This window comes from Microcaecilia unicolor, chromosome 14, assembly GCF_901765095.1.
Source record: "Microcaecilia unicolor chromosome 14, aMicUni1.1, whole genome shotgun sequence".
In the NCBI taxonomy this organism is placed as follows: Eukaryota; Metazoa; Chordata; class Amphibia; order Gymnophiona; family Siphonopidae; genus Microcaecilia; species Microcaecilia unicolor.
Genome location: NC_044044.1, coordinates 3306022 through 3332336, shown reverse-complemented (window position 1 = coordinate 3332336; position 26315 = coordinate 3306022). Strand labels below are relative to the sequence as shown.

Genomic DNA, 26315 nt, shown 5'->3' with positions numbered 1-26315 from the left:
TTCTTCACCCAACGTGTAATTAGACTCTGGAATTCGTTGCCGGAGAACGTGGTACGGGCGGTTAGCTTGACGGAGTTTAAAAAGGGGTTAGATAGATTCCTAAAGGACAAGTCCATAGACCGCTATTAAATGGACTTGGAAAAATTCCGCATTTTTAGGTATAACTTGTCTGGAATGTTTTTACGTTTAGGGAGCGTGCCAGGTGCCCTTGACCTGGATTGGCCACTGTCGGTGACAGGATGCTCGGCTAGATGGACCTTTGGTCTTTCCCAGTATGGCACTACTTATGTACTTATGTACTTATGCTTTAAAATTTATTTAGAAGAAACATACTGGTACAGTATGCTGTGCTTTCAAATGTGGTAATTTTAAGTCTTTTGACCATATTTTATATGTGCACAGTAATGTGGTTTAATTATCTAATTATTATTTATTTTTTTATGTTTGTTAGTTCTGCCTTTTAATGAATGCTTATGCCATTTTACGGATGTTTTTATTTTTCATTTTAATGGTTCACGATTATATTCACCTTTGTAATTTTGATTATGTTTTCTATTCATGTCAATTTACCTAGATCTCTGATGCAGGCGTTTCATGCCGAAACATGGACCGTGTCAGGTCTGATCAATAAAGTTGAGACGTCCCCTACTTGAAGGCTCTTTGTGATATCTGTGACCCACCTCTGCATACTAATCCATCAAATAAGTTCTCTCTGGTTCTTCTAGCTCTACATGGGCCACACTCAGAATGAATTATATGTCACTAATGAGCTGTAGTTTGGCCAAAGATGGACAACGCATGTCGATACCTGGCCAACCCTGAGACATATGTTCCCACTTACATATTTTTTTCCAAGTATACTCTGTGGATAAAAACACAATCTGGGCAAATAATTAAGGGGTTACCTTCTAATTGGTAATGGCAAATTAGCCACACAGGTAGATAAGTTTAGCATCGCTATGACATCCATAGTAAGTGACGGTAGATAAAGACCTGAACAGTCCATCCAGTCAGCCCAGTCACCTATGGTGTGCATGTGATATGTGCCATGTGCTATGCTGTACCAGGACCGCATAGCACATGGCACATATCACACCCACACCATAAGTCAGTGCTGTAGCGAGGGCGGCTGACACCCGGGGCGGGTCTCCGCTGCGCACCCCCCCCCCCCCCCCCCCGGGTGCAGCACGGCGCCCCCCCCCCCCTCGGCACGCACCCTCCCCGCTCCAGAGCACACCCTCCCCCCCCGGAGCACATTCTTACTTCAATTAGGAAGCGAGGGGCGGGCGAGAGGGCCGATCCGCCCCCGAGTGCACGTCGCTGGGAGCTGCGTCGGCTCTGCTGGTTCCTTGCTCTCTCTGCCTCGGAACAGGAAGTAACCTGTTCCAGGGCAGAGGGAGCAGGGAACCAGCGGAGCCGACACCACCCCCCCCTCCCCAGCAACGTGCACCTGGGGCGGACCGCCCCACCGCCCCCCCTCCTTCCTACGCCACTGCCATAAGTTAACCACAAGCTCAGATTCTACCCTGATATGTAAGCTTGTGGAGATCATTAACTGGCCATCAGATAGCGTATGCACAATATCCATTGAGTGTGAAAAGGATTACATTGAGAAACAAAAGGGGACATTACTTACCAGGCTCTGGTGGCTGAGAACTATCTTGTCCTACCACTTCCTCTATGGCAACCTGCTCCACAGTTTCCAGGATCCTCAGTTCAAAGAAACTTAGTGGCTGCTATTCTCAGAGTGGGACCTTCATATTGTCAGCCTGTCTTTTCTTTGTAGCTTTGCATAGGACGTGCCATTTTTTCTTTATGTGCTGTCATGATAATGGCACCCAGTCATAACAGCCCTGACAAAATATCCCCGACAAAAAAGCCCTGACAAAACAGCCTTGTAACAAAATAACCCTTGACATTTCACACCCTAACAAAATAGCCCTTGACAAAATGGCCCCTCCCACAAAACAACCCTTGACAAAATAGCCACTACACAAAATAGCCCCCTTAACAAAACAGCCCCCTAAGAAAAAATAACACATCACAAAAAATATAATAAACTACAAATGAAATGTTCACTGAAAAAGCCTCCTACCAGCATTCAATTGCATAAAGCATATATAAATAAACAAAATTTTATAGCTACAAACTGGTATTCATGCTCTGTTCTGCTATTTAAAGAAACTATTCTTTCATCAACATGCTAATTAAAAATAAAACAATATTGTCATCATTTTCATAGTCTTACCATCCTTATCCTGTTTGGCAAGGTAAGATTATTAGGAAAAAAAATGCAGTCTCATATTCTGGGCAGCCTGATCGGGCCCTTTTGTCGGGGGGCAGTGGCGTTCCTAGGGGGGGGGCGGTGGGGGCGGTCCGCCCCGGGTGCACGCCGCCGGGGGGGTGCCGCGCACGCCTGCCCTCCGTTGTTTGATGTTTCTTCTCTGCCCCGGAACAGGTTACTTCCTGTTCCGGGGCAGAGAAGAAGCATCGAACAACAGAGGAAAGGCGCGCGCGGCACCCCCCCCCCCCCCCCGGCGGCGTGCACCCGGCGGGGGGGAGGGGGTTCTTTCGCGGGGGTGTCCTTTCGCCGGGGGGGGTCCATGTGGCATCGGGGGAGCGCTGCACCCGGGGGGGCGGGGCGCATCGGCGATCTGCCCCGGGTGCCAGCCCCCCTAGGAACGCCACTGTCGGGGGGGGCTAACTTGTCAAGGGTTATATTGTGGGCAGGCCGTTTTGACAGTGGCTGTTATGTCAGGGGCTATTATGTCAGGAGCTTTTTTAGTTTGGAGCTTTTTTGTCAGGTCTATTTTGTCGGGGCTATTTTGACCAGGTACCCAGCAATAGCAGGAAAGCAAGCAGGTTCTACTGTATCCTGCATGTAACCTCTTATAAGAACTCCTATACCCGGTTTTATGCATGCTACCATACTCCAGATAGTACCCAGAGACATGGAGAATCATACCCGGGCACCAAGCCATCTGCGCCCATGTACAGGGGTACGGAACTCCTTGGCTACTTCGGTACTTGTCCCAGTTTTGGCATGTTGGCTGTGCGTTAACGAAAAGTTTGGTCATGTCATCTCTTACATAGTTCATTACTGTTTGATATTTGATTTCGAGGTTAGGTTTATTTATGCAGCTATATTTTCGGACAACTAATCGGAAGTATTGAGAGAAATAACCAAACAAGTTCTGGATCTTAAAATGTGATCCTAGATATAGTTGGTGTTATTTATTTATTTATTTGGCGTTATTAACTGCCTTTATAAAGAGTTGATTATTTTTAAGCGGTTATCGTGGCTCTCATTACATTTCTGAATATTGAGTGGATATTTTTTCTGGGCTATTTTCAAAACAGAAGTAAATGTATATTTTAACTTTGAAAAGCTGAAAACTAGGTGCATACTAGAGAAAACTAGGTGCATACTTTTCAAACGTGCATGCAGTTATAAACTTACCCCCACAGAGAATAATTTTGAAAAGCAATTCATCTGCTAGATGCCTATTTATCTAAGTAAATTTGAAACTTGGTGTTTCAAAAATCACTGACACAAAGTGCAGATAATTTTATAAAGTTATTCCCAGGTGTAAAGCCTATTTTACAGGTAGAAAAGCAAGTAAAAAAAAAATTGGCACCAAAAAGAATGCACCTTCTTTGGTGTTCCCAGGAGCATTGTTTGGGTCATGTAGGGAAAGAGATGCATATTTTATTAAAATGTGCAAAATCATGCATAAGCAGATGCAAAACTTTACACCTTCTTTCAAGGAGGTGTAAATTTGTGTGGGGGAATTTGTGCACTCCTAAGGACATTATTTTATAAAGGTGTACAGGTACCTAAGTTGCCTTTATAAAATAGGCACTTTTTACATTTTTAATCCTCCTGTTAAAAATCGACCCTCAGTGTGGGTAAACTACACGTGGAGGGGCATAATCGAACGGGGCACCCAAGTTTTCCTGAGGACGTCCTCGCAGGACGTCCCGGTGAAGGGGCGGGGAAACCCGTATTATCGAAACAAGATGGGCGTCCACCTTTCGTTTCGATAATATGGTCGGGAACACCCAAATCTCAACATTTAGGTTGACCTTAGAGATGGTCGTCCCCGGTTTTCGGCGATAATGGAAACCGAGGATGCCCATCTCAGAAATGACCAAATGCAAGCCCTTTGGTTGTGGGATGAGCCAGCATTCGTAGTGCACTGGTACCCCTGACATGCCAGGACAAAAACTGGGCACCCTAGGGGGCACTGCAGTGGACTTCACAAATTGCTCCCAGGTGCATAGCTCCCTTACCTTTGTAACATGGTGTCAGAATTATTGAGCAGGTTATACTGAATCAAATATACCAATATAAAAATGCAGCTTTTAAAAGGACTGCAGCAAAGAAACTGGTCTGGCTTTATGGTCTGGCTTTCATCTCCCCCCTTCCTCCCCTCAACAAAAGACTACTGATCAAAACCATTGTAGGTGTAAATATCAACACAGCAAAGGATCAAAGAGCAGAAAAGCAGACCCAAGAGTTACTAGGAAACTCTGCTAGGGTGCTTGCAATAAACCAACAGGAAGCCATAAAAACATTTTGCCTGCTTGCTGGCTACAAAGGACCAAGGTTGTCAGATGTGAAAAATTTTCCCAGCCCAAAATCAGCCTAAAACCCGCCCAAAAACGCCCAAAATCAAACCCTGCCCCCCCACGTCACAAACCCCGCCTCTCACATCAGAAACCCCGCCTCCAGCGCCACAAACCCCCGCCTCCCGCGTCACAAACCCCGCCTTCCACGTCACAAACCCCGCCTCTCGTGTCACCCCTGACGTCAACCCCGTCCCTGACGTCGACACGCCCCTGAAAAGCTTCTATTGGACCAAATTGGACCAATAGAAGCCCAGGGAAAGCTTCTATTGGACCAAATTGGACCAATAGAAGCCCCGGAAAAAAAAGCACACAGCGGCCACAGAGAAGAGCCCAAACCCGCACCCCGCAGCCACCAAAATTTTGCCACAACTGCTGCAAGAGAAGCCGCCCAGTGTTGCGGGAAGACCGCAACCCTGGCAACTCCGCAAAGGACCCAGCACACACATATGCAGACTTATCATGTTACAACTACACACCAGCCAATGAAACCAGGACCATAATGCTTTGCAAATACCCAGAGTCCAGTACAAACCAGGAAGCAAATGATCCAGGGCATGCACTCATTTCTCCCTGCAAACTAAGAATATAAAAGGAAGAAGTGTTCCACACAACAGAGATTCTCTCTTCAGCTGCAATCCTCCAGACCTATCTCTGCAGAAGCTGGGAGGATGTCCAGCCTCCTGCTACCACCTCTGCCACCTGGCTCATCACTCAGCTGAATAATAGAACTTTTCCAAAAGACTTTTTCTCTCTCAGCTGCCATAACATGGACTTGTAAGTAACTTGTGATTTAAGTCTGTTGTGTTGTTTCCTAAGCACAAATTCTTCTGTTCTAAGATCCTTTTAAAAGCTATCTCTCGTTTGCAATATATTAAATAAACCCTCTTGAAGCTAAAAATATAGTCTCTTTGTGTCCTGAGTGCATACCTTTAAATCTGGAAATGCAGGACACTGCATTTCAACAGAGATAATATTTAATTCATTGCAATTGTAATTATTGTTGCTTTAGTCAGCAACTGGTGGAGAAATTTTAGCGAGTGCTCTTAAAATATTTCCCTGCTCTTTGTTCTTAAATATCATATTAGGACTGTGACAATTTTGTAACATTTTTAATGGATATTAAGAACATTTAAATCATATCCGGTAACACCTTGGGTGCTGAGCTCCCCAAAACCCACTCCCCACAACTGTACAACACTACCATAGCCCTAAGGGGTGAAGGGGAGCACCTACATGTGGGTACAGTGGGCTTCTGGTGGGTTTTGAAGGGCTCACATTTACCACCACAAGTGTAACAGGTAGGGGGGATGGGCCTGGGCCCACCTGCCTGAAGTGCGCAGCACCCACTAAAACTGCTCCAGAGACCTGCATACTGCTGTCAGGGAGCTAGGTATGACATTTGAGGCTGGCAAAAAATATTTGTAAAGTTTTTTTTAGGGTGGGAGGGGGTTAGTAACCACTGGGGGAATAAGGGGAGGTCATTCCCCATTCCCTCCAGTGGTCATTCCCCATTCCCTCCGGTGGTCATCTGGTCAGTTCAGGCACCTTTTTGAGGCTTGGTCGCAAGAAAAAATGGATCAAGTAAAGTCGGCCAAGTGTTCGTCAGGAATACCCTTCTTTTTTCCATTATCGGCCAAGGACGCCCATGTGTTAGGCATGCCCAAGTCCCGCCTTCGCTACGCCTCCGACACGCCCTCCTGAACTTTGGTCATCCCCGCAATGGAAAGCAGTTGCAGGTGCCCAAAATCGGCTTTCAATTATACCGATTTGGGCGACCCTGGGAGAAGGATGCCCATCTCCCGATTTGTGTCGCGAGATGGGCGCCCTTCTCTTTCGAAAATAAGCCTGATATTGTTCTATAATGCACATGATCTTATTTGCATTGTATAATGGTGTTTCCTGGGCAGGATTAGATTAGAGGATGCAACAGCATATACAGTTTTAAATAGAAGCTGACTGAATTTCAGTTTAGGTTTCAGATTTGGCACCAAAACCAACCCGAAATCCAGGTTCGGGTTTCAGACAAAAATGTCTGTGAATTTTCAGCCGAAACCGAACCTCTGCTCCCACCCCCACAATTGCTCTACTGTGCCCCCCCCCTTCCCATCCAACCACCCATAGACCCTCCTCTGGCCTACCTTAGTGAAGTGAAGCCCTGGTAGTCTAGTAGTCTTTTCAGGGGCAAGAACAAACCACACTCATTCCGGCCCCTTGCTGCTGCTCCCTTGAAGTGACTCTGGTGGTCTAATTGTCTTTTCAGGAGCAGGAATGGACCCCTCTCATTCCTGCCTCATGCGCTGCTACAATCCAATCCATAAGTCTTGTGAAACTGCCATGGGAAGTCTCAGCAGCCATTTTGCAATTGGAACAAACACGGGCAGGAGCAAGTCCTCTGCCCGTGCTGGTTCCAACCAGAAAATGGCTGTCGGGACCTTCCACTGCATTCTCGGCAGTCATTTGGATTGAGAACCTGGGGAACTAGGTTTGATTTCCACTGCAGCTCCTTGTGACCCTGAGCAAGTCACTGCATGGAAAGGTTTGTGCCAACTTTTACATGATATGAGGGTGGGCATTTTTAGGCATAGTCCCCCAGATTCTATATAGTGCACCAAAAGCAGAGCAGATTCTATAACAATGCACATAATTTAACAAGCTTAACAAGATAATGCCCCCCCTCATATCATGTAAAAGTTGGCACAAACTTTCCATGCCTATACTATTTATGATTTTAGAAAAAACATTTTCTGCGTGAACAACAGGCTTTACCTGAGGAAAAGCTTTATAAAATTACCCCATATGTCATACATGCAAAACAATTATGCAAATAAATGGCATCAAATTTTTTTAAGGATTTATGCCACCAGCAAGCCTCCACTTGTCACCCTTGAGCAGTGACCATGACTTCCTTCCTTGCAAGGGGTTATGAATGCTCCTTCTGCTGCATCCTATTCCAACCTGGATAGTGGAAGATATGGTTTAAAAACTGAACTGGATACTATCATTATGGTATTGTACTGCATTGCCACTGAGCCACCAACCAGCCCGTTTGGATAATTAATGATCACAATCTGCAGAGAATCCAACTGTCTTCCAATATTTATTTATCTCTTTATTTATTTATTTTAAAAAGTTGGTCTACCGCCACTAATGGAGTATCATGGTGGTTTACAAAAACAAAATAAAGCTTAACATAAAATACCTAACACACAATAGAAAAACAAAGACAGTAACATCAAAACAACACATAAGACCAAACAAGACACTATTTCTTTCACTGCAAGTTTTAGCCTCTCAGCTGACTCCTTGTTAAAAGCCTCATAGGATATGTTAAGCTTCCTCTTTACGTTTCCCTAAGTTGAGCCATAGTCTCATTACATATTATTACTAGCATATGATGCACTCACCAGCAACAGTCGTGCTCCACCCAGTCACGTAGCATGTCCTCCAGTCTCCATTGTTGAATTCTCTTGGAGGTGGGAGGCAGATGGGCATCTTCAAGGTGTTGAGGAGCATCGGGGTGGAGAGCAGCAGCAGAGCAATGTCATTGTCGAGGTTCTTCTTGTTGTACCGCTTGTGAGTGATGACCTTTCTCACCTTTGACATAGTCTTTATCTTCCGGAGGGTTGTCACTCCTGCCTCAACTCTCAAGTCCTTAAATTTGAAACTGAGAAAAGAAGAACTGGAATACTGGGTCAGACCAAAGATCTATCTGTCCAGCAACCAGCCTTCAACAGTGATATAATTTCTGACTGTTTCAAGGGTAATTTTATAAGTGACTTGAGAATAAAGAATGATTCATAAAATTTTCCCTGCCTATATACACATAAAGTGGGCACTCAGAAAACATACCGTATTTTTCGGACTATAAGACGCACCTAGGTTTTAGAGGCGGAAAATAGGAAAAACAATTTTGAAGCAAAAAGTGTGGCGGAGATCTGCTGGAGGACCACAGGTTGTGCAACACTCTTGAATGGGGATAACAGTTTTGCACAACCTGTGTGGCTCTGCAGTGGAATTTGTCCTCCCCTGCCATCCATGTCCAACAATTCTCCTCTCTCCCCTGTCCTCCCCTCCCCTCCATGTCCAGCAATTCTCCTCCCCTCCCCATGTCCAGCAATTCGTTCAAACCCCCGCCCACCTGCCTGTCCGCCTTCAGCTCACCGACTTTCCGTTCGTGCAACCGTGCTCCCTGCCTTGGAATCTTTAATTTACATACCTGAAGTCCCGGCGAACCAGCAGCAAGTAAAAGCAGCAGGCAGGCAGGCTTGCCTCCTCGTTGCTTCCCTTCCCTCTCAGCGCGTCCCGCCCTCGTGGAAAGGAAGTTACATTAGAGGAAGGTGGGACACGCTGAGCAGAAAGGGAAGCAATGAGAAGGCGAGCCTGCCTGCTGCTTTTACTGCTGGTTCACCGCGACTTCGGGTAAATTAAAGATTTCAAAACAGGGAGCATGAGTGCACGAACGGAAGGGAGCGGGCAGGTGAGCCGGACCTCACAAAAAAAGCACTGGGTGGAGTTGAGGAGCGCCGCACGGGGCCCCTTTGAGCACAGGGCCCTATGCGGTCACAACGCTCGCCTCGGCCTAAGACTGACCCTGCCCCCCCACACACACACACAGCGAGCAGGTTCGCTACATTAGGACTATAAGACGCACCCACATGTTCCTCCCAAATTTTGGGGGAAAAAAGTGTGCCTTATAGTCCGAAAAATAGGGTAACACTTACTTTTCTGCAATATACAGGAAAGGAGAATGGTTGGTGTGTAGATATTTATTCAGATATATTATTTAAAAAGCATGCAAACTTACACCTACCTCAGAGCAGGTGAAATATTTTGTAGGAGCTTTTAGGTCAGCTATTTTACAAAGGCAACATATGCACCAATGTGACTTCCTTGTGTAGGCACTCTTGATACAACATTACCCCCATGTATGTAGTCTTTGTGTTCCAAGGTCACTAACACTGCTATCTGAGTTCACAACATATAAAGTCTAGCAGCTGGCATCATAGACTACAGGTGACTAAAATAAGCAAACTACAAGATTCATTACTGTTAATTGATCTTCTGTGATCCACAGAGGTATGCAACTGGTATGCCTAAATTTCTAATTTTTGATTAAAAATTTGAAGATTCAATCTTTAAATCTGTTCTGCCTGTTAATCTCCCTTTATAATCTGCTAATCTGCCCTGTTTTTGACTTGCAAGCTGGGGAAAGACAATTTTAACAACCCTTTACCCCAGGCAAGTAGTAATACATACAGGTAAAAGGACTGTCTACAAATTGCCCACCCTTAACCCAGATAAAAGTAAGTTAGGGGTTCTACAATACCTGAGCTTTTTAGATGCATTATTTATTTATTTATTTATTTATTTATTTTATTAGGATTTATTTACCACCTTTCTGAAGGAATTCACTCAAGGCGGTGTACAGTAAGAATAGATCAGACATGAACAATAGGCAATTACAGCAGTAAAAATATTCAACTAACAATGCAAATTAGGAGGAGGCTTTCCCAGAGGTATTTAGATCAAGGGAGGAAACTAATTATTCTGCCCCGTGTGCATGTTTACATTTTGTTTTGTAATGTACTAACAACCTATAAACTGACACAAGCAGCAACTTCCCTGCTAGTGCATATAATCTCTGTTCTTAAAGGCTAAATGTTGAATGTGACTCATTCCCTCCAGTCTTCTTAAGACCTGCTTGGTATAGTGTCTCAGCCCAAGGTACAACTTTTGACCTTACTGGTCATTTTCAGAGACCCTAGTCCTTATAGATATTTCTTTTCATCCTTCCCTCTAGTGCAGTGGTCTCCAACATGCGGCCCACATAGTTGTCCATTGCAGCCCTCAAGCAGTCAGAAAAATGGTCAAAAGAAGTTTTGCAAATGAACTGAGAAGTCCTGCTAAAGAACTATGTCAGTGGTCTCCAACACATGGCCCGTATTTCAGTCTTGCCCACTCTGAAAAATGGCACTTCCCAACAACCAGGAGCCTTCCCCAGACTTTTCTCTCATGTTCTCTCTATCTGTGGCTTTTCTTGAAGCCGAAACAGCCCCAAACAAGGCCTCTCCTTCTCCTGGCACAAGCCGGCATTTCCAGGCGTGCGCACATGTGCGCCAATGTCACCTCACAGGCACACTCATACAACTCAACCCAGTGGAGTCTCACTTTAGCCTAGTGTTTAAGGTGGTGGATTTCGGTCCTGAGGAACTGAGTTTGATTCCCACTTCAGGCCCAGGCAGCTCCTTGTGACTCTGGGCAAGTCACTTAACCCTCCATTGCCCCATGTAAGCCGCATTGAGCCTGCCATGAGTGGGAAAGCGCGGTCAAACTTTATTCCTGCTTCTTGGTCTGTTCCTTCTATCCCATGGGACCTGTTTGTGTTCAGTTACCTCTTGGCACCTGATATAACAAACATTACCCATATCTGATTGTTCTCCAAGTGGGAAACCCCTTTGGAGGTGCTGTTGGCTCTACTGTGGTCTTTTCAGGTTGGCCAGTGATGACAACGGAAGGGATGGAATCAAAACATCTCTTGGATATAGTCCAGCAGTGGCAGCAACAAAAAGAATAGCTGGGGAGGGTAGTAAGGAGTAGAGAATCAGGGGAAGCCCTTCTTTACTGAAGTGTAACTAGAAGACAAGCAACTACTTGAAACCAGAACACCACTGGTTCTTGGAATATATTCCATTTATTTATTTATTTGCTGCATTTGTATCCCACCTTTTTGCAGGTTCAATGTGGCTTACATTATGCCGTAATGGCGATCGCCATTTCCGGAATGAGAAATACAAAGTAGTGTTACATTAAAGTTCATAAATGTTAAAGTAAATTATAAAGTAGGTTGGATAAACAGTTCATTACAGGCATAAGAGATAGGGGGTAATGCATTAATGTTCATTAGTGACATTGATTGATGCAATCAGGTATACAGAATACGGTTTTATCTGGTTCTAATAGAGTTTTGATGTTAGGTCATTTATGATGGCACAATATGATACGTCTTCTCAAATAGGTTGGTCTTTAGTAACTTCCGGAAGGCTGTTAAGTCATGCATTGTTTTTAAGGCCTTTGGTAGTGCATTCCACAGTTGCGAGCTGATGTAGGAGAAGCTAGATGCATACATTGATTTATATTTAAGTCCTTTGCAACTGGGGTAGTGGAGGTGTCGGGATCCAGAACTCATTTGTGATCCGACATGTAAGCTAGTTTTGTATTATGTCATATTCCAACAAGTTTAAGGGCCTAAACAGATTCTACATCTGCAGGGGGGGGGGGAATAACATTTTGGGCTGGATATTCAAAAGCACGTATCGGTATAGTGGTTGCCATTATTCAGAGAACTGCTTTATCTGCCAATATTCAGAGGTGCCAGGGCGGAGTGGGTGTTCCCATATTTTTTCTTTACTGTCATGCAATTGTCAAAGATCAGCATGATGGTAAGTTATGTTAACACATTTGTGTCTAGAGGCGTTTTCATCTGGTGTACTGTACATATTACCATTCTGCTCAGGGTATTTATAAATGCAATATCAACATCACTACAGCCAACTGATCATATCATTACTACATGGAAAGATGAGCTTAAAGATTATTTCTCTAAATGTTAAAGGTTTTAACAATCCAATCAAGAGGAGGAAAATATTAACCAGCTTATTTATTTATTTATTTATTTATTTATTTATTGCTTTTGTATCCCACATTATCCCACCTCTTTGCAGGCTCAATGTGGCTTACAATGCATCATGGGTACTGGAAATAAGAGTGCATATACATTAGGTTTACAGAAAGTTTGTGTTACATGGTGATGAATTATATAATGGTGTTAAAGCAAAAGACATTATAAGACAGTGCTAGAAAGCAAAGACATTATAAGACAGTGCTAGAAGTTCAAAAGATTATACAGTTACACATGTTGATCTTTGTTATATATCTTGTCGAAGAGATATGTTTTTAATAGTTTGCGGAAATTGGTCAGTTCATAAACCGTTTTCAAGTTGCGTGGCAGCGCATTCCAGAGCTGCGTGCTCGTAAAGGAAAAGGTAGATGCATGCATAGATTTGTATTTCAAACCCTTACATTTGGGAGGATGAAGAATGAGGGGTATACGAGAAGATTTTTTTGCGTTCCTGGGTGGTAGTTCTATTAGATCTGACATGTAGGCTGGGGCGTTACCATGGATGATTTTATGGACTAAAGTGCAAAGTTTGAACGTGATGCGTTCTTGTAGTGGGAGCCAGTGTAGTTTTTCTCGTAAGGGTTTCACGCTTTCGTATTTTGGTGTGCGAAATATTAGTCTGGCTGCCATATTCTGAGCTGTCTGGAGTTTTTTGAGTATTTGCTCTTTACAGCCAGCGTAGAGTGAGTTACAATAGTCCAGATGACTGAGTACCAGTGATTGTACCAGATTGCGGAAGACAATCCTTGGAAAAAATGGTCTAACTCTTTTTAGTTTCCACATTGAATGAAACATCTTTTTGGTTATGTTATTTGCATGGTTCTCAAGTGTTAGATGTCGATCAATGGTGACTCCGAGGATTTTCAGGGTGTCCGAAACTGGTAGATTTAGTTTAGGTGTGTTGATGGTGGTAAATTTATTCTTATTGTATTGCGAGGTGAGTACCAGCTTAAATACAGATTTACCTAACATTCTTTTTCTACAGGAAACCCACCTATCCACAAGTGAGTCTGCTAAACTTAAAACCGTTTGGTCTCACCCTCCCATTTTCTCTCCAGCAGATGGGAGAAGAAATGGAGTAGCAACACTTATAAGAAAAAGATCTGATATCAGTATCCTTTCACATTTGGCAGACTCCCGTGGAAGATGGGTTAAAGTTAATATAAAAATCAATTACATATATTTATCGCTTATTAACATATATGCTCCAAAATAGATAATCCAGGCTTCTTTAAAATAATTGCTGATCTATGTATTCAAGTAAGTTCAAGCAAATGTATAATTGGAGGGGACTTTAATCTAGTGCTGTATCCAGCTATAGATAGGAAGTCGGCTATATCATAGAAATGTATAAAATCATGGAACACTCTTCATGACATCATTAAACAGCTTTCATTGATTGATATATGGAGGTATCAACATAAACTAGAACATGAATATACCTTTTACTCTAATCCACACAACTAATATTCACAATTGGATTTCTTTTTAATTAATAAATCTTTACTTAGTTCAGTATCAAACTCAAATATTGGTACAATATGTTTATCAGATCATGCACCCATATCTATAACTCTCAACATAACTACAAACATAACAGTTAACAAAATATGGAGATTTAATGCATCATTAGTAGATAACTCTGACTTTAAACCCACCATTGAAAAGGCAATTGATGAGTTTTTTCAATTCAATAAGCCAGACAACACAAATTGGATCACATTATGGGATTCCTTCAAAGCATACACCAGAGGTGTCATACAGGTTTATTTTCGAAAGAGAAAGACGCCCATATTTTGACCCAAATCGGGAGATGGGCGCCTTTCTCTCATGGGCGCCCAAATCGGTATAATCGAAAGCCGATTTTGGGCGTCTCCAACTGCAGCTGTCGCGGGAATGGACAAAGTTGACGGGGGCATGTCAGAGGCATGGTGAAGGCGGGACTGGGGCGTGTTTATCAGCCGAGGAGAGATGGGTGCGCTCGGCCAATAATGGAAAAAAGAAGGGCGCCAGAAGCAAGAATTTGGGTCACTTTTTCTGGACCCTTTTTTTCATGAACAAGTCCCCAAAATGTGCCCCAACTGCCCAGATGACCACCGGAGGGAATTGGGGATGACCTCCCCTGACTCCCCCAGTGGTCACTAACCCCCTCCCACCAAAAAAAAAGAACTTTAAAAACTTTTTTTGCCAGCCTGTATGCGAGCCTCAAATATCATACCCAGCTCCATCACAGCAATATGCAGGTCTCTGGAGCAGTTGTAAGTGGGTGCAGTGGACTTCAGGCAGGTGGACCCAGGCCTATCCCCCCCCCCCCCACCTGTTACACTTGTGCTGGTAAATGGGAGCGCTCCAAACCGCCCCCAAAACCCACTGTACCCACATCTAGGTGCCCCCCTTCAGCCATAAGTGGTATGGTAATGGTGTAGAGTTGTGGGCAGTGAGTTTTGGGAGGGATTTGGGGGGCTCAGCACCCAAGGGAAGGGAGCTATGGACGTGGGAGGTATTTAAAAAAAATTTTCATTGTTACAAGTGCTCCCTAGGGTGCCCGGTTGGTGTCCTGGCATGTGAGGGGGACCAGTGCACTACGAATCCTGGCCCCTCCCACGACCAAATGCCTTGGATTTGTTTGTTTTTGAGCTGGGCGCCTTCGGTTTCCATTATTGCTGAAAACCGATACCGCCCAGCTCAAATCTGCCCAAATGCGATGCATTTGCCCGGCACAAACCGTATTATCGAAACAAAAGATAGACACCCATCTTTTTCGAAAATATGGTCTGTCCCGCCCCTTCGCGGTCCCGTCCACGGAGATAGACGGCCATGGAGATGGGTGTTCGCGTTCGATTATGCCCCTCATAATATCCTACTCTGCTTCTCAACGTAAGAAAATTGTTAAAGAAATAAAAACATGAAATTCTATTAAATCTTTGGAATTACTTCATCAATCCAACTCAACAGATATGCATATCTTAAATCAACTGAACAAAACCAGATTCCAATATAATTCAATACTTAGTAAAAAAAAGCTAGTGAATCCATTTTTTGGAGTCAGCTACATATTATTCTGATAATAATAAATGTGGACATTTACTAGCACAATATCTAAAATCCAAAGCCAAAAAGAAAAATATATCGGCTATTTTAGATAGTAATAATATGGTACAATCTAAATCAGAAATAATTGTTGAATGTTGTAGACATTTTTACACATCCCTATATAAGTCTGAAATATCTGACAATCTTAGTAATTCATCATTTCTCGAAAACCTAGACCATCCCATTTTGGAAGAAGAAGATAATTCTCTACTAACGAAGCAGATAACTGTAAAAGAAATTAAAATTACATTTTAAAAAATGGCACCAAAAAAAATCCCCTGGGCCTGATGGACTAACAGTTGAATTTTGCAAAGCTTTTATACAAAAGCTTGCACCTATTTTGAATTCTTTTTTTTTTCATATCTTATTGAATCCAGTAATATTAGAGGTACATTCACAGAAGCTAATATAATAATACTCCCAAAAACCAGACAAGGATCCTTTATTCATACAAAACTATAGACCATAAAGACATCCCCAAAGATAGATGGAATTAAGATAGGTAAGATAATAGCTAAAGTATCGGCATATGCTGACGATATACTCCTGTATACCACACCTTCCTCCATCCCTGAGATTTTGACAATTATCAATGAATATTCTGTAATATCTAGTATAAATTTAACAAATCCAAGACAGAAATTTTACCCCTTAATTGCCCAGAGGAAAAAGAAATAGCAAACACACATGGCTTTATATGGAATCCTAAGTCTATAAAATATTTGTGAATAATCTTTGGCATCACATGAGAAGACAACTAAAATTCAATACTGATTATCTTATTAAGAAAACCACTGAATTAACAACAAAATGATTCCCATTAAGATTATCTTGGTGGGGAGATTAGATACAATAAAAATGATGATAGTTCCTAAAGTTATCTACATATTAATCATGCTACCAGTAATGTTTCCTATTAATGTATATTAAAAAATAGAGCAAATTCTAGCACAATTCTTCTGGGCTAACAAGACTCCTCGAATAGCCTTAAAAAAACTTAAAACTCCTAGGAATTATGGAGGAGTGAATTTTCCCAGCTTCTAGGACTACCATCATGCATTTATAATGAGATAATCTGCATTATGGATTACAGCTCATTCAGAAATGGATACTCCATTAGGGTGGAAAATAGAATCTACTTGGTGTGAGGACGCCCCATTGAAATACCTACCTATAACAAATAGAAATAAAGGGAAACCTAATATTATCATACAATCTACTCAAAGTGTTTTCGCAGAAATTGAACAATATATGCAAATACCATGGCTGGGAACCTATCATGTACCAATATGGAATAACTCTTTGTTCCAAATCAATTGGAAAAATGACAGATTGGAAAACATGGAGGCACTCTGGCATAATCTCGGTTGACCAATTAATAAATAAATCTGCCTAGCACACTTTTGATGATATAGTTAAAAGTTATAATTTACCTAATAACCAATACTTTAAATGGATACAACTCAAACATTGTATAGCTACCAAACTGAATATTAAAACATTATGTAATGAACATCCAAGTTCTTGGGAGTTATGTCGTACAATTTCTAAAAACTGTAAATCTGCATCTAATTGGTACAAAATGTTCCAATCTTGGAAATACACTACATTCACTAAATCTGAAGATAATTGGAATAAAGAATTGAACATAAACTTAGATATTGATAATTGGAAGCTATTATGGCCTTTGTTATTCAAGTTTTCTCGATCTGCTTCTATGACACAATCCATTTACTTTTTTTTTTTTTTACATAGAGCCCATTTAATTCTTCAAAAATAGCAAAATTTAGTAAAAATGGCAATAATAAATGCTGATTATGTCATGTAGAACTTGGAACTTCAAGACACACCATTTTTGATTGTATTCATCTAAAACAATTTTGATCTTCCACACGGACAATAATATGTAAAATAATATACAATTAGATGAACCACTGATGTATGCTATCATTGTGATAGGAGCACAAGCTCAGTCTCACACAACAGATGTACATAGCTCTAAATTGTTGCTTAAATTGTTGCACACAGAAATAAAATTGATACTACAACATTGGAAAAACTCCTTTAAATTGGAATATACCTACTGGTGGAATTCTGTATGTTTTATCGCTAAGGGGCCCTTTTTCTAAGCCGCGTAAGCGTCTACATGCGCCCAACGCGCGTCAAAATGGAGTTACTGCCCAACTACCATGTGGCACTTGCGGTAATTTCATTTTTGGCGTGCGTCCAATATGCACGTCTGAAAAATATTTTTATTTTCGGGCACATGTAATGGACAAGCGCCAAGTGGCATTTGACACACGTAGGTCATTACCACCCAGATTCTTTACCGCTAGGTCAATGGCTGGCGGTAAGGTCTCAGACCCAAAATGGATGCGTGTCAATTTTGATTTTGCTGTATGTCCATTTTCGGCAAAAAAAAAAGTCTTTATTACAGGCGCACTAAAAAATGTTAGTTCACTGGGTGTGGGTAGGGTTAAGAGATAGAATAAGGGAGGTGTTTTAACTAAGAGCTACTCCTTCCCCTCCCTTCTCCTCTGATCATCACTTGCCATTGAAACTTGATTCACTACTGAATTTAGCAGCTGAGAGGCAGTCTCTATCCTTAAGTCTGTGTAGACAGATAGAAGCAGCTGCAAGCAAGTAGGGCTCAGCACAGTTTCTTCAAAGTAATCTCTGTCCCTCTACCTTCCTGTCATATAAGAGCTGCTTCTTCACCTAATCCAGTTAAATAAGCAATCACAGGATGGCACATTTCAAGGCTGAACAGACCGCACCAGATATAGTGCCCCCTGCTCCAGAGATGCAAGAGCAGCCAGAAAGCAGTGCAGATAAGGGGAACACCCTTTCTCTTCAGGCCCAGCAAGGGATCAGAGAGAGAAGAACTCGCAAGTTAACTCAGAAAGCCCTGGAAATGTATCAAGTCAAACAGGAAGGGTAGAGCAAGAAATTGAACAAGCTAAGGGCAGAAGTGGAGGAGAACATGTCTAATGCTTCAAAGGCAGGGGCAGACAAGGAAGCCCGTCTATCATCAATAAAGATCAGCTATGCACGCTATCAGCAAAAGGCAACAGAGTATTGCCAGCTCTTAGATGAGACAAATACTGAACAGAGTCTTATGGAAAAGGAACTTCAAGAAGCCATAGATCAAAGGTGCAAAGCAGAAGTGGTCAAGGCTATTAAGGAATTAGAGTCTGTAATTGTAGATCCGCAAGATAGTGTCTCCCAGTGCTCTAACTCATCTAAGTATACATCCAAGAGTTTAAGATCCTCCTGGTCAAGGGCTACAAACCACTCCAGCCAATCGACAGCTAGCTCGGCAGCACTGCAGGCGCAGGCTATGGTGGAAATGGCCAAGGCTCGCCGTCGCCACAGTGACAAAGAAACCACCCTGAAGTTACAAAGGGCAGAGATGGAAGCTGAGGCAGCGTGTAGAGAAGCTGAGGCAGCACGTCGAAAGGCTGAGTTGGCCATCATGATAGAAGTGCTCCAGCAAGACAAAGAAATTGCTGGACTACAGGCGAAGGCTAATGTCCCCGAAGAAGCTGCGGTGAAAATTGATGGAAACAAATGACTTAGCTTCTTTGCCTCGGAGGAACCTGCCTTAAGAATCAAAGCTTACATGATGACACACACTCCATCATTTACCAGGAAATTGGAACAATCTGACTCAGAGGAGTCCTTCGGCTAGTTTCATCTGTGGGAATGCCACCCAAGGAAAGGAAGCCAACATGCCTTGGAAGCCAACTTTCACCAAACCAACTTACATGTTCATGAACGCTCTGAAGCACTACCAACAGCTCACATCCTGAGAGCGACCAATGAAGTAAACTCTTCACTTCAGCCACGAGCTTCAGGGTTACGTGAGAGCCAAAGGCAAAGAGAAGTTGAGCCATCATTACCCACAGGAACACCAGATATGCAGTCTTCAAGCAAGCAAGAACCTGTAAGGTGTTCACATTCTACTTCAAGTCCCACAGAAGATAAGGTTGGTCATTTTGCAGTGGCTTCAGTTGCTCAACCTGAAACCTCAACAAGAGACGAGTTAGTAAGGTATCTAGCACGTAAGGACCTGGGAGGCTCAGGTCTTACCCAGTTCAATGGTCGGCCAGAACGTTACAGGGCATGGAAATCAGACTTCAAGGACGCCTTAGAGGGCATGAGGCTTACTCCCAAGCAGGAGATGAACATGATGTTACACTGGCTGGGAAAGGAAACAGCCATACGTGTGGAAGAGTTGAAGCATTCATACTTGAATAACCCGTCAAAAGGGTTACAAGAGATGTGGGAAAGGCTTGAAGAATACTATGGCAGCCCAAAAGCTATAGAGAATTCACTGTTCAATAGGTTGGATAGATTTCCGACAATATCTGGGAAAGACAACCACAAGCTGCAAGAGTTGGGAAACCTCCTTCACGAGCTAGAAGCAGTCAAAGCTGAGAACAGCTTTCCTAACCTCAGCCAGCTAGACGCACTTCGGGGCACCAAGAACATCTTAGGAAAGCTACCATATGACCTAAGGGGAAAGTGGTCAGTAATTGGCACTCAATACAAGATAGAGAATCAAGGGAAATATCCTCCTTTCAGTGTCTTCACGAAATTCATAAGCGATATAGCTAAAAGAAGAAATGACCCCTGGTTCATGGTGGAATCTCCTGAATCAAGCCAGTTCTTGAAACGGAAACCAGTTAAACCGTTCAAGAAACCTATATCCGTTCGTAAGAAGGAAGTGTCATCTGCAATGTCTGCACCATCTGACCCCTCTTCCCTCACAGAGAGTACAGAGGAACCCAAGGAACAGTGTCCTATACACAGAACACCTCATCCCCTCAGACAGTGTTGAGGCTTCATAGGAAAGCACCTGTGCTTGGCCGCCGTTCCCTAGGGGTTGAGCCCCTAGGTGCGGGCAGCCAGCAGGACTTATAGGATACAGGAACTCACACAGGGTCTAGGACTCTAAAGCAAGCTTGACTAAACAGGGACCAAGAATCAGGACTCAGGACTGAGGGTACTCCCTCAGGTAACAGGATACAGCAACAAGCTTGATTAAACAGGGACTGAAGGTAAAGGCAGAGGGGACTAGAGAAACAACACAAGACAGACAAGGCAGACAAACCCTAGAGGGACCAAGACAAGGCATACAGGCACGAACCAAAGCAAGGCAGAAGTGCTCCAAACAGCACCAAAGAATAAAGCAGGGAAGCAGACGACGTAGCACAAGAGCCTGATAATGTTGTTTGAAGTTGGCTATTATGCCCTGATCCAGAGGTTGGATCAGAGAGGTAGTGTTTGGTGGCAGGAAGACCACCTTGACGTTAGACAGTCTGACATCATCCCTATGTGCAGCACAATTATCACAAAGCAGCAAAATCTGACGCTTTTGTGCCCGCATTCTAGTGTCTAACTTCTTTAGCCACTGCTTCCAAATTTCTCCAGTCATCCACGAATTTGCATTAGCTTCGTATGACACAGGAAGTCGCTTAACTTTCTTCAAGCAACGGGGCTGCTTGCTCTTTCCAATGACGAGGGGTTCCAACTTCTCACTCCCATCCATATTGCAGCAAAAGAGGATCGTCAGTCGGTCCTTTGATGTTTTACCTCCAGTAGTTTCAGCATGTTTGAATGCAAGTGTTCCATCAGGAATTGCTCGCCAGTAGAGACCATTTTCGTCAGCATTGAAAATGTCACGAGGTGCAAACTCGTTAAAGATGGTAAGAAGAACTGAAACAACCCAATTTTCAGCACCAAAGTTATCAGCGTCTTGTTTCTCACCATGCTGTTTCTTAAATTTTATGCTGTTCCTCTCCTTCCATCTTTCCAACCATCCAACAGTGGCTTTGAATTCAGTTAGTCCAAGACTTTCAGCTAGCTGGTTAGCTTTCTCCATAAGCAGTGGAACACTGACAGGAAACTGTCTGCTCCTGACTCGAGAAAACCACCGAAGAAGAGCATCTTCTACCTCCTCAGCTTTTCCCGCACGTTTTCGTTTCCGTTGTGGATTTGTATTGTTTTGCCAGTCTTCCAGAAGCTGGTCTTTCTGCTTCAAGACACGTGAAATTTGACTGGGATTGACACCATATTCTTTAGCAATAGATGCTTGACTTTCTTTGTTTTCTAATTTTTTAAGAACTTCTATTCGTTCAGCCAGTGTTAAAGTCTTACAGTTCCATCGCCGCGAAAACGACGACCCCGGTGCATGCTCCAACAACATTCTTTCCCCTAATCTGCCTGGGGCAGTTAAAGAGGCGGCAAATTTGACATCTCGGTTGTCACGCGCCAATCGGCTTCCATATTCCATGCGCGCGCTTATGCGGAGTCTTTCCTGCGGAGGAGCAGTTTTGAACCATGCATATAAGCGAATCTTGCACTTATCAGTGGTGCGCTAAAACGAAGTTTGTCCCCATAGAAATTGATGGTGCCAAAAACGGGACCGAAGTACGGCATGCAATTAATCAGAGCATGCTCTTATCCGATGTGCACTTAAATGGAATGCACTGTATGTCTTTAATATATGACACTTTGAGCTGTTTCAGCATGATGTCCATATTAGCACCTATACCAGGCAGAGGTCCAGAGTTGTTTCCCTGTGCGTTCCAGGGATATCCCAGCCAAAGGAGTGCTTTTCTTTCAGCATAGACCTTCTGGTCACCAACTGGCACTCGTACCACCCCAGCAGCATTCTGTCTCTGTTCACCAAGAGGAAAACCTATACCGTCACCAGGTGCTGTATGCTTGGATCTTAGCCAGTAACTGAACCTGGCCCTTAGTGGTTTGTATTAGGGTAAAATATTTTTTCATCATGTGGTGGTTTTTAGCTTCATATTTTTCTTTTTTCTTTATAGAAATTTACAGTATATATCACAAAGATAAACTCTGTACAGAAATTATGCCTGGAGAATAAAAGAAACAAGCAAAAGGATAAATTTTAATCCAGGCCCATAGTCCACAAGAAGGGAGGGGTGAACAATTAACTGAAGTTGAGATGTTGTAACATGAAGAAACAAACTAGGAAAAATAGGAGTAGCACCTACCAAATTATAATTCAAATTATTTGCAGGATTAAAGATATTTAGAGGTGCATTTTCAATATGACATCCACATCAGAGTTTGGACGTTCCAGGGAGCTGCTTGCTGCTCTAAGAGGAATGGCTGTTATGAGGCCGATATTCAAAGCAATTTAAGCGGGCAGAAGCCTCTCCTTTCCACTTAAATAGCTTCCTGACACCTAACCAGGGATATTCAGTGGCACCTAACCGAACAATGCCGCTGAATATCCCCTGAGACCACCCAAACAAAAAGTGGGTAGGTCAGGGGCGGGCTAATGATGGTACTGGGAAGGAGCCCCAGGTTATGTAGGTGCTGGCAGTATTCGGTGCCGGAACCCGCATAGCTAAGCTGAATATCAACCAGCACCCGCATTTAGGGCAGCTGAATATCAGGCCAGCACCCACATAGCTTTTTTTTCTTTTTAAAAATGTCCCCCCCCCCCCGATCCCCCTCAAGCCCTCCCATCGCCAATGTCCCCTCTTTCCTCACCCTCCCAGCCCACATCAAGTCCACCCACTCCCTAGCCGTGCAGGCAGGTCCTCTCCTCGGGCCTACCTGTATCCCTGGTGGTCCAGCAGGGTCGTTGGGGGCAGGAGCACAGCCCTCTCACTCCTGTCCCTTGCAGTGCTTCCCTAAAATGGCTGCTGCAAGAGGTCGCAGAAGTCATTTTAGGGAAGCGCCGCAAGAGGCAGGAGCAAGGGGGCTGCAGTCCTGCTCTCAATGACCTGTTGGACCACCAGGGATATAGATAGGCCTGGGGGAGTGCCTGCTTACAAGGCTGAAAGGCAGGGGGTTCCTCTGGGGGCAGGGGGTCTTGACGCAGGCTGGTAGGGGGAGGGGTAGAGGGGGCATTGGCAGTGGTGGGATGGTGGCAGTGGCAGGAGGGTGTTTGAGGGGGATTGAGGGGGTTTAAAAACATTTCTAAAAAGAAAAAAAAGTTATATGGGCCAGCTGGCCTGACATTCAATAGGGGCCACATAAATTTTATGCGGCCTCAGCTGAATATCGTCCAGGTCCGGATAAGTGCCAGGCGCCAGCCAGCCCAAAATTATCCCCTGATATTCAGTGCTGGTGCCCGGATATGGCCCGGCATTAAATATTAAGGGATACTTTAGCCAGCGACGATCATTGTTTAAAGAAATGCTGACCACTGCCACCTATCGAGGGGTATATCTTTAGATGTCATGGAGCCTGACATGTACTGTCACTTTCACCTCAGGGGGGTGGGAGGGGAGTCAGTGACCACTGGGGGATTAACGGGGATCGTGCCTTTATCTCTCCAGTGGTCATCTGGTCAGTTTAAGTACCATTTTGGCACTTAGCCATTATTGAAATAGGTCTAGCCAATAGTATCCAATTTTTTGCCCTGGATGTTTTCACAATGTTCCATTATCACAGAAAAATGTCCACATCATAAGCCCGACCTAGTTCAGACCAAAACACATCTCCAGCATGCCCCCTTAAGATTTAGATAAGCTGCACAGAGAAACGTATTAAAATGAGTTTCGAAAATAACGATTTGGATGTTTTTGCGCTGTTTTTTGGACGCTTTTCTGCTACTCCTTTATTCTTTTCTTATTACTGCACTTAGTACTTCTTTTTGGTTTCATCTTTTGTTCTTTTTTCTTTGATATGATTTTTGATCTGATGTTATTTTGGTGTTTAAAGATTTTATATATGTTAATATGCTGTGATCTGTACCTTACTACTACTACTACTTAACATTTCTAAAGCGCTACTAGGGTTACGCAGCGCTGTACAATTTAACATGGAAGGACAGTCCCTGCTCAAGGAGCTTACAATCTAAAGACAAGTGTACAATCTAAAAGACAAGTGTAGAGTCAATCTGATAGGGCATACTATATTTCTCGAAAGGTTAGGTGCCGAAAGCAGCATTGAAGAGGTGAGTTTTAAGCAGAGATTTGAAGATGGGTAGGGAAGGGGCTTGGCGTAGGGGTTGAGGAAGATTGTTCCAGGCATAGGGTGAGGCAAGGCAGAATGAGCGGAGCCTGGAGTTGGCAGTGGTGGAGAAGAGTACTGAAAGGAGGGATTTGTCCTGTGAGCGGAGGTTACGGGCGGGAACATAGGGGGAGATGAGGGTAGAGAGGTAGTGAGGAGCCGCAGACCGGGTGCATTTGTAGGTAAGGAGGAGAAGCTTGAATTGTATGCGGTATCTGATTGGAAGCCAGTGAAGTGACTTGAGGAGAGGGGTGATATGAGTGTATAGTCAGAATGAGTATATAGATAGTCACCTTAAGGTGACTGACTACACTCATTCTGTACCTGGACTAGCTTGTTACACACACTGTAACTTAAATCAGTTCCTTATCTCTTGTTTAACTATACAAAGAACTTGCCTTGAGTTTAGCTAACCATCAAATCATCCCAACTGACTCTGTACAACGCATCTTGTTCCCATCATACATCTGCTCCTGGTCCCTCAGCTATATGGTAAGCCATATTGTAGAAAATCTTTAGCATCATATCTATGTTAATTGAATCTTCTAATGCATGCTTATTAGGTGTATCATTAGTATTATGCTAACATTGTATTATATCTCTGGTATTTGAATTCTAGTGCTGTTAAATGTGTATATTTTTTATTCTGTTTCACGGTAGTTCTATTATTAGGTTTCAATTTACTGTTTTCAAGCTTACCTCATTTATGATAAGTAGTAGTAGTAGTAGTAGTTATTGTGTTTAGTTTACTATTTTACTATTGTTATGCTGTTTTACTATTTTTACTATTTTTCTATTGTTATGCTGGAATGTTAGCAGGAATGGAAGTAACTCCAGGAAATGGGGGCAGCTACTCCAGCTACCCGCAGAGGGAGTAACAGTCAAGAAGCCCAATTTCCGTGGTTGTTGAATCAATATATAAATGAGATTGAAGAGGGGGCAGACTCAGGAAAGATGTCAGGAAGTATTTTTTCACAGAGAGGGTGGTGGATGCTTGGAATGCCCTCCCGCGGGAGGTGGTGGAGATGAAAACGGTAACGGAATTCAAACATGCGTGGGATATACATAAAGGAATCCTGTGCAGAAGGAATGGATCCTCAGAAGCTTAGCCAAAATTGGGTGGCGGAGCAGGTGGGGGGAAGAGGGGTTGGTGGTTGGGAGGCGAGGATAGTGGAGGGCAGACTTATATGGTCTGTGCCAGAGCCGGTGATGGGAGGCGGGACTGGTGGTTGGGAGGCGGGGAATCCTGCTGGGCAGACTTATACAGTCTGTGTCCTGAAAAAGACAGGTACAAATCAAGGTAAGGTATACACATATGAATTTATCTTGTTATGCAGACTGGATGTACCATGCAGGTCTTTTTCTGCCGTCATCTACTATGTTACTATGTTAATTCCTCCCAGCTGTGAGGAGGAGAGGGCAGGTCTCCTGAAAGTTCTCAGAAGTCTGGGAGAGGAGAAAGTCTGTGGAGAGCTAACTGAATCTATGGAGTATGTGGAGGAGAGAAAGGACCTACCTCCAGAACTTCCTTGCTTAGGAGCAAGCCAGCATGGACTGGGAAGATACAAAAGCCAACCTTTCCAGCACTTAAAGGCAGTTGTGGGAGGCCACAGGAGTTTGTTACTGTGAAGTGGGAGGTGAACTGCCAGCCTGCTTGCTGCAGGGCTGCTGGAGTGCCAGCAGGAGGAAAGGTGATGTGCTCATTGGTTTTTTTTAACTTGAGCTTTTGAACTGAACTTTACTTAAGTTTTTGAGTTGAACTTTAATTGAACCTTTGAACTGAATGGGGGTTTTGGGGGTTTGATGGTGTTTTGTGGAACTGCATCTGAATTAAAACTTTTTGTTTGAGCTGAGTCTGGATTAAAGGGTGGTGCTGCACCGGAACCCTGTGCCCTGAACTGGACTT

The 26315-nt window shown here is 43.5% G+C and overlaps 1 protein-coding gene across 1 annotated transcript in view; it reads right to left on the bottom strand.

Moving 5' to 3' along the window:
* LOC115458148 (transmembrane protease serine 9-like) overlaps positions 1-26315 on the bottom strand; it is a 109011-nt gene that overhangs the window by 60019 nt on the left and 22677 nt on the right. Inside the window, exon 3 of the mRNA XM_030188001.1 lies at positions 8037-8296. Coding sequence (XP_030043861.1) covers positions 8037-8296 — 260 coding nt within the window. The remainder of the gene's footprint in view (positions 1-8036; positions 8297-26315) is intronic.